General features: G+C 33.5%; 1 protein-coding gene across 1 annotated transcript; it reads left to right on the plus strand.

Annotated features, from left to right (window-relative positions):
• The first annotated feature begins 2,080 nt into the window (after positions 1–2,080).
• LOC123534470 (uncharacterized) lies at positions 2,081–6,706 on the plus strand. Its single transcript, XM_053518938.1, has 3 exons — positions 2,081–2,187; positions 5,457–5,703; positions 6,514–6,706. The coding sequence occupies exons 1-3, from the start codon at positions 2,148–2,150 to the stop codon at positions 6,704–6,706; spliced, it is 480 nt and encodes a 159-aa protein (XP_053374913.1). The 5' UTR covers positions 2,081–2,147.
• The last annotated feature ends 3,357 nt before the right edge of the window (positions 6,707–10,063 follow it).

Consider the following 10,063-nt stretch of genomic DNA (forward strand, 5'->3'; position numbering starts at 1 on the left):
TGAAATGTACAGAGCTCAGGGTCTGATTCCATTCTCTAATCCAATGTCTTTGTTTGAATTATATGCTGTTTGTCACCATGGATTTCAAAGTCCATTTGGCCGGGAATATTGAATATTGTATTAAGTTTTTTAAATTCTTAAACCATATTTGACCAAAAAACTGTATATGTTTGAAATAGATTTAACTGATTTTAAGTGAAAAACACGAGATGATTCGAACCTTAAAATTGAAAAGATATTTTGTTTTGTACCTGAAAGTTAGATTAAGGAAATCAAGAAGGCGTCCTCATAATACCTCATGGGCCATGTATGCAGGTTAACTTTTACAAGTGGTTTTGTTATCTTTTTAACTCACCGGTTACATTTGATATTTGTGCGGTTTTTTGTTTGTTTTTCATTTTTTGTTTAAGTAAGAAAACTTAACAATATTTTTAACGATTTATATTCTTCATGAATGGAGGAAATGAAATAATATATCTGTCTATCAAGAACAATTAATAGGATCAAATCTGATTGCGTACTATCAATACAAGAAAAAATCCAATTAAGTGATATTAAGTGAGTTGTATATAGTTATATCTTTATATTTACAACAGAAAACCCAAGATATAGAAAATAAATAGATTTTGACACTTTAAATGCTAACACAATAGAAATAGCAATAGCAACTTCAAGCTAACTTTTAATTATTATTATTATTATTATTATTATTATTATACCAGATTTATATAGCGCCCTTTTCATGATCAATTTCACGTTCAAAGGCGCTTTACGTAGTTCAAATGCAGCCACATATGCAGGGCGCATAATTCATCCTCTACTAGTACAGACACAGAGCGATCTGACCAGAGGGACAGAGTAAGACAAAGCCCCCACGACAGAGAGATCAGAAATCAGATACAGGCTTGTCCGGCTAACTTAGCCTAGCTCGTTGCGAATAGACAGCCTGGTTCTTTAACGTGCCCAGTGTATAGCACTGATACACGCAAGAAATAATCTGGGATTAATCATTTAAAATTAAATACTATAATCATGTATGTAACAAATTATATAAATATATATATAAAGATGTACGCTAATTCATTTAAAGGGTTATTTCATTTTAGATAAATAGATTTTCAAAGTTCAACCCTGGCGAAATTACACCGCATGCAAAAATAATGTTGCTCTCATTAATAAAAAAAACCAGCGCAACGAACTTAGGTATGATTTTTTGTTGTTGTCTTTTCATATTTCAATTTTTATGGATTCAAATACAAAACATCTTGATTAGTCCTGATACAAGTAAGGAAAGAATCGTTTAAGCACTTTTTGGTTGTGTTTGCATCTATGTTTTTCTCCTTTATTCTGGTATTTTAGTAATTGGTGAATTCCAATTCTGAAAAGATTGGCTTTACTGTTGTCGTAGCTATCCAGCTTTTATCAATTTCGATTGTCTCTGGTTAGAAGTAAAGATATGTCTGAATTAGAATTGTGTCCCATTAATGAACCTTATCTCTACACAATATTTAATCGACAAATCATTGGTAGACAAAGAAAGTCTTATTATCCCTTCTATTAGTCTAACTATGGATTAAATGATGCGGCCAGTTTGATCCTAGGAGATTATCATAATCATGCTGAGTTACAAGGGTAAAACTGACAGCGAAATTATAGGACAACGGAACCTCTACGCATGCCAGTTAAGTTCTACAAAACCTCTCATCTGCAATAATATAACAAAAAGTTAACTTTCATGTGCAAGAACGAAGCTTGTCTATCTTCCACATTAAAATACGTCAAAGGCCAAAACTCTTCAATGTCTTCGAAATAAATAGGCCGGTAAATGAAAGGAAAACTATGTGTAACTAGGTAACATCAGTCAAAAACATCCAGATACCACAAAAAGTGTCACATTGTACATTAATGTAAACTTAAACTGAAAATGCTTTTTGTTAATACTTGTAACAGAAAACAATGGATCATAGCGCTTTAAATTTCATAACTATTGCAATAACCCACATCATGACAGGATGTTACATGTTGCAAAACTGATATAGCTGATAAAACATTGAGCGTTATTTTGTTAAAGTTTTATTGACATAGACGCATCTACCTTGATCTTTTATTCGTTTGCATTGCTTTGACGACATAACACAGCTTGTAAAATGCCTTTCTTGGTTTTCGTGGATTCTACGGCTTTCGTAGGTAAGAAAGAATATTTTGATATTCTTATTAATTTGAGGATTTAATCTTCAGTTGTTTCTTTTTTAACACTGTTGTGAAGTTAACTTTAACAGTATTTTTGTAAAGCACATTGCATGACGAATGTGACTATCCAGAATAGAGTTTGTGAAATTTAACCACTTTTTGTTCTGCTTTACGATCTTCCACAGCTTATTCATGTTACCCCTTTAACATTCTAAAATCTATATAGAAAAACACAGGTTAAGTGTGCACTCCCATTTAAAAAGTGGCATTTTTTAAACAATAGAATTTCCTGCATTAATTATCATTCTAATATGATTAGCAATGCCAATATTATGTTGACCTCACGGCCGTGTGATATTTAGCGTCATATATGCACCGAGAGGTATACAGAAGGGCGGTTATACGCAGTTCGAAATACTTTCAATTGGGCTGCGCACTCGTGAAATTATTATTTCCGGCGTATAACCTCTCATCGTGTATTAAAACATATTTAGCTATAAATTTCTTAAAATTAATACATTTGATGAGGATTTTCTACATGTGAACTTTATATCTTAATTGTTAATTATTATAGTGGAAGATGGCCATTGATATATTGAACGTTTGGTTTGATTTATTAATTTTACTTATATCACCGTTTTCATAAATGTTTAGTGAGTAGATTGAGTAAAAATTTCTTTTAAAGATTCTAGAATGATTTTATACTGTTATTACATGTATATGATTTAATCGTCGTGCAAAAATGAGTTGCACTAACTTTACTGTTATTTTTCCCTTTTTGTAGGTACGGTATCGGTTTCTGCCTGCTTCACAAGTTTTCTGTATGTGCATATTGATTTTCTTGAGATGCATTTCACAGCATTGTCATGAATATCCATATGAAGTTTGCCAGACCGTCCATTTATCATTTATTGTCATGACGTGACGTCATTGTAATATTTAAGAAATAATATGAGCCATGCCATGAGAAAACCAACGTAGTGGGTTTGCGAACAGCATGGATCCTGACCAGTCTGTGCATCCGCGCAGTCTGGTCAGGATCCATGCTGTTCACTTACAGTTTCTCCAATTCCAATAGGCTTTAAAGGCAACCAGCATGGATCCTGACCAGACTGCACGGAAGCGCAGGCTGGTATGGATCCATGCTGGTCGCAAACCCACTATATTGGTTTTCTCATGGCACGGCTCATATATCTCATTTAGTGACTTGTCGCTGAATAGATTATTGTTTGGAGTTCTAATGCGAAGGAATAATATCACGAGGGCGTTGAACGACAAACATTGTTTTTTATTCAAGAGAAAATCACTAAATGAGATCATTATTTCGATTCTATCACGTCACCAAGGACTTTAAAATACATCCTTTACGGCATTCATTTAATACTTGCCCTGTTTCCAGCGCGCCGCTATTTGCCGTTTGATGCTATGACGTAATAATTGTGACGTTAGTACAGCGTTAGTCTAGACTTTTTCTTGTAACGTGGCATATTTAAACTGAAAATAAATTAGACAAATAAAGTAAAAGGCAAAACTAAATAAAAAAAATGGAATAACATAATTAAAGCTGACGCAAAACAAATATCATTTAACTTCCAATATGTATTTTCAAATCCCCTGAGTCTCAACAAATATATATTCTTACGAAAAATAACTCCGGAAGTGTACACAATTAATCTGAAACCAATCAATTTTAGCGTACATTAAGTTTATCAAACTTTGCATTCGTACACCACATTTGTTTGGCGAATCGGCTTTTCTATGAATCAGTAATTACTAAAATAAGGTCACACGCTTCAAGTTAAGTATTACATCATGTAGAATATAAAATGCAAAGACTGTTTGACCAAAATAAATCTAAATTGATGAGATATTTGATAAACATTTCATTTACGAAAAAGCGAAAATTATCAGTTTACACTGAATAACTTCTTATGAATGACATAGTTCTTCCTTCTAAAAAAGGCATTGCACATCTGAAAAATTTGTACACTCGATGCATAGTTTTGATAACCGAAAACTGTTGAAATAACATTTTTTTCCAAAAAGTATTGACCTTGTATATTGTTTACATACTGTTGTTAGCCATTTTATGTTTCGCGAACTATATGCTCTCGCTTAAAATTTTAACGAGCCTAAACACGTTCGACCCCCTGGTAAAGTATAATCCCATTCGGGTTATAACTGTAGTGTTTACCCGGGTGTTCTTGATAAATTAAAGATAGTTGTAACTGCGATACCTGTTTTGCAGCGACCGGTCAGTTACTTATACATTCATTTTTTCGTTAAATAGAAAATTGAACTCTTTTTAGCTTGGTAAAAGCGAACTGGTCTGTTTCTATTTACAGAAAAAGGCAAATATAATACAAAAGAGATGTCCGTTTACAAGTAAAACGATCAAAAGTTAAGAAATTGAAGCCTTGACCTGTGTGGCCAGAATGAATACAGGTGCAATGTATAGTTGAATTCTTACTCATGTTTATTATGACTGAAAAATTGTTTAAAAAGACGTTAAACCCGAACACACACATATTAATAAGTATAAGTTTTGACTTAAATTGAAGATTTTACTTAAGTTTGTGGTTATTTCAGCTTAAGTCTAGGTAAATAACTTAAGTCCTTCATAAAACAGCATAAACTTAAGATACGTAAGAAAGATTTAAGTCAGAAAACAAAATAGCGTCGTGGGTACGATTAAAATGTTGTTTTTCAGACAAAAGCACTTTAATGTTGTTTTTCGTCCACAATAAAAGCCAAGAATTACTTATTAATTTATTTTATGAATAACAAATATACTTAAGTAAACTAAATTTATTATCTAAGTAATACTTAAGTAAATAATCAATTTCTTATACTTAAAATGCTTTATGAATACGGCCCCAGGTCTTTTAGTGTTTCCAGTACAACAAATGCATAGGTAAAAGAATAATTGTTTGTCCTTTTCTGGAGTTTCTCTCTCATGTTGCTACCACCTATTTATATGATGTATTCGGTCATACGTACATCCTAATGCATTTTAATATGCAATTATAATAAAACAATTGCTTTTAAAACAAATGAAGGTTAAGGGATAAATTTAGAAATTTAACTTTTGTCTAGGAAGTAGTAGATATTTTTTCATGCTTGGTAGGCGGCATCAAAAATATGAATGGGAGGACAAACCCATATAGCCTGAAGTAGCGCGCTGTCTAATGTTACTTATATTTGAATATTAGGTAAATTAAAACAGTCCAAGATGTGAAATTAATACAGATGCATTACATTAACAGTTCTGTTCCTGTTGGTAAATTGGTGTTCAGCAAGTTGCAAAGATGATCCATACAATTGTGAGCCGCCAGACTGTATGGATCGTTTAAGCGACAACTCACCTGTGCAAGCTCAAAACTGTCTTAAAATCGCACAGCCAGTTATTGATCAAATGTCTGATAAAGACGAAGAGATTAGCAAAAATAGTGATGGTCTTACACCGGACGATTTAGCAGTATTTAACCTAGAAATGTATGATATTCTATGCAGGTAAGTAAACAACTTCTTTGATCTTGCCTCCAACAAGTTTCTTGCATTTCTATTGGTCAATAGACGTCACGTAGAGACAGGACATATTCCATATCCTGCTAGAACATTTCAGAAATGAATTTTGATTAAAACAAAATGGCTGACACACTGCTGGCGTAACTGAATCAACACGCTATGTACCCGGATAATCTTAACTCTGTTCAGCGACCCTAACTCAGTGCCAACATGGCGGATGTAAAGCCGATACAACTTTGTTTTCTGTGTAATTACGATGTATAAAGGAATGTTTCTGTTGTTATATCTATCTCCATTGATCAAGTGTATATTTATTTCAAAATGTATCATGTTAAATATATTAACCCTTGTGTTTTCAGGTGGAAAAAACGACGAAAAAGGCAAATTTTTCAATGAAAACTTTTACAAAAAATCTTTAAAAATACTTATATGTAGTCGGCAAAATAAAATCGTTACACAGCTTGTTGGTGACAGGATACGGGATATGCGCTATCTCGAAAATCCATATCAGCTCTCGCCTGATATGGATTTCCTCGAGAGCGTATATCCCGTATCCTGTCACCAACAAGCAGTGTAACTAATAATGTTTGTTCTCGATCGCTCCTTATATCTGATATAAATCATCGTTGGATACCCATTTAGATATTTAAAGGATGCACTGTTAACAATGTTAACTCGATCCGGAAATTTCATGGAATAGTTAACATTGAATATTGTCACAGTTCCGACCGTCAGACGAGCATGCCCTTTATGTCTTTCATTTAATGACATATTTTACTTTTTGTTTTTAACTAGCGATCAAGGCAAAAGAGGGATACAGTGCATGTTAGATATTGTATCTTCAACGTGTCCGGAAGCATTTACTTATGCGAGGAACCTTCCATATTCCCGAACTACACCTTTGTGGGATACATTTTACTTTCTTCATTTTGGAAGTGTGGATGCTATTTGCTCTGGTATTAAATATTCGAAGTGTTATAATATCTAATTGATCTATAAGTGTGCATATTCTGCAAATATTTTTCGTGAAATTAAATAGCTAAGCAATTCTTTATGTTTTGAGTTTCTTCATGTTTTCATGGTTTAATATAAACACTCATTTCCACGTGGTTTTAACAGTAATTGCAATACAGAAGATGTTATCTTACCTTGAAAGTCATTAAAGCTATAAGATAAGTAAACAATTGTGTATCTCGAAGATGTTGCGGTTTATTAATAAGGACATATTGATTATGATAACACATGTGACCTTGAAGTCTCCCAATTCAATCACTTTATAATCTTACAGGCCATGAAAAAACGTATGCCGATGAAGTCAAAGACCTTCTCCAGCGCCTAAGGACGGATTTTCCAAGCACAAACAAATGTATTGTTAAGGCAAATGCTAAAAGTAACCAGTTTGTTTGGAAAATATAATCAGGATAAACAATATGCTGTTGCCCTTATCAATTTGTACACTCAGGAATGCAAGCTTCCTTCGTCAGAGGCTGTGTATAGAAGAATCAACAATGTACTTCGTTCTGGAAATTCCGAACAACCATGGAAACAAGCAGGTGATCTCATAGACCGAGGTATTGACATATTAGGCGAAGAGGCAGTGAGCGTGGTGTACAGAGGTTGTAACACTCCTGTCATATTTACACCTGGCTCTGAGTACAAGTTCAGGCAAATCATTAGTACATCATTAGACCCTAAAGTTGCCTTGTTGTTTGGTTGTTTCAATGGATACCAAAATTCACAAGAAAACAACCTCCTCAATACTTTCTTTGAAATACGAAATGCACGTGGTGTCCGAATTGATAAATATTCTGCGTTGAATGTTGAACAAGAATTCCTTATGAAGTCAGTAAATGCTTTCTTTGTTGTTAATACAACTGATGATTCTCAGGACATCAAGAAGAAAATAGATAAAATTGTTATACACGGACATCAGATATACCCCGCTGTGTATGTTACCTTGGATACGGTGTGGACTTCAAAGGACACGAGCGCTGCAACGTTTGTTGTCTCGCGACAACTGGTTGTTGTTTTCTTCTGTCTGTTTGTCAATACTATTATCGAAATATAATCTAGCAACAAGACAATACAAACAATGAATGCGAAATAGCTTACGGAACCGTTTGAGTTAAGGACCGCTAGATAACTATTTGTCCAAGTTATTTATAGAAATAAGACGCACCGTCAGAAAACCAACATAGTGCATTTGCGACCAGCATGGATCCAGACCAGACTTAACAAATTATCAAATTATCAGTTATGTTCATGGTCCATTACACTTGGCTTTAAGTACCATCTTAAAAACTAAAAAAATATGAAAATATGACGCCCGAGGCTCCTTCAATATAATTGACCCACGTTAGTACTGATCTTTTAAGCACTGGTCTCATCTAAAAGTAAAGTAACCTCTGCCTCCATAAACGTTTAATATGTTAAAATTTAAGTGTATGTTATTAGTATTGATAGAAGTAGTTTTTAGCAAATACGGATAATGTATGTGATAAAATATGTAGTATGAAAAAGAGCAACAATATGTATCATGATTATTTTTTGTGTAATAAAGACAATCGTGTGATCATCAAGGTAGTGATAAAAATATCACTAGGACAACTAAAATATATTTTGCAAGTATTTAGGCCTAAAATAATTCTTTGTTTCCGGTAACATGCTAAAAAAATAGGGTAGGTAAGTCGGAAAAAATTGTTTTTGTTTTTTTTATTGTTTTTAAGGGAGACTTTTCAGAAATTATTTTTGTGTCAAAAAATGAATACAAATCAGGGGGTTATGCCTTTAAAGCATCAGTAAGTTGATATCTAACATCACTGGTCATGTTTAAAGCATAAAAAGTGCAGTTTTGCAACTTTTTGTAAAATAAATGAAAACAAAATATTCTCCAAGGCCATAAAAACATTTAAGGTCGGGCCAAAAATTTAGGGTAGGTCGGGATACCGGAAACAAACAATTTTTTACGCCTTATGAAGTGTACATTCGGGCAGAATGATTAATGTTACCAAGACCTACTTTACATTCTTAATTGTAGTTATAAGTTATAAAGTGAACAATACAAACAAATAAAAGTACAAAGAGGTTAATACGTGTTTTTACACTCCTCTTCAATTTCGTTCCGCCGTTACATGACTGAAATACAATTGAAAAACGGCGGTTAACCCAAAACAAACAAAATCTTCCATTTCGTATTGTAAATCTCAATTCTGACAGGGGTATCATATCCAACGGTAATGATTAAAATTAACAATAGAATAAAGATCTGTTTTGAAAGGTAACGGTGTCAGGCTCCTATCCAATTCAAAAGCGCGCGCAGTTATCATTATACCTTACGAGATACGGAAATAGATAAGTTCGAGTTAAACAAGAGCTGTCACAGGATACAGTATGCTCGACTATTTCGATGCTGAAAAGTGAAATTAGGCACATCTGAGGAAGCTGAAGCTATCACTCGAGTTTTTAATGACTCAAATGCGGATGAAGATATTGGACAATAGCTTAAGTCTCGAAACATTAAATCAGTACAAAAGGAACATGATTCATGGAAAACTTCTGCACCATGTGTCATATCATGCGGCTATTTCGTAACAACTGTTTTAAGTTTGAATCAAATCTATTCAGCAATACTGCAGATGCAGCAAAAGTGCATCATAACTTAAACTCTATTAGTAAAAAGAGGGCATAAGTAAGAAAAGACTGATGCCAGTATTATCCAACTTGAGTTAAATGATTGAGTGATGATACGGAACAAACATTTTAAGTTTGTATAGTCGAGCTAAAATGGCTTTGTATTTCATATCCCGAGTCCCCTAAGAGAATATTTAAAATCAGCCCTTTATAGCTGTAAGAAGACATTTTTAACGTACTGAATGTCCCCAAAATTCTTCGTGAACAAATCTATTACACGCCGGAAGTATATAATTCAGGACACATATTACGATAGAATTTCACTTGCATGTGTTGTTAGATGAAAAAGCATGACCTCCTAAAACGTTGTTCTCTGCCTTTCTCCCAGACGTTTAAGTGAAGTGGTATTCATTATTGAAAACTTAAGCTTGATTATTTTCGACAGGTCTGTGTGTAAGGAATGGGGTAATATTTGTACATTAATTATTTGTAATATGTACATTTTATGCCATCTGATTTAATAAAAAAGGCACTATTGGAAACAAACGAACCCTCCCAACCCCCCCCCCCCCACCCCAAAAAAAAAAACAAACTAATTTGTCATACAAAAAAGTTAAATATTCCCGTTGTTATGTGAGATGAGCTTAGTCGATTATATTCTTTCCCAAATATTTTTAGTGTTAAAATGTCGTGTTTTGCTATCTTTAGTAAATTT

This window comes from Mercenaria mercenaria, chromosome 12 (genome assembly GCF_021730395.1).
Source record: "Mercenaria mercenaria strain notata chromosome 12, MADL_Memer_1, whole genome shotgun sequence".
Lineage (NCBI taxonomy): Eukaryota > Metazoa > Mollusca > Bivalvia > Venerida > Veneridae > Mercenaria > Mercenaria mercenaria.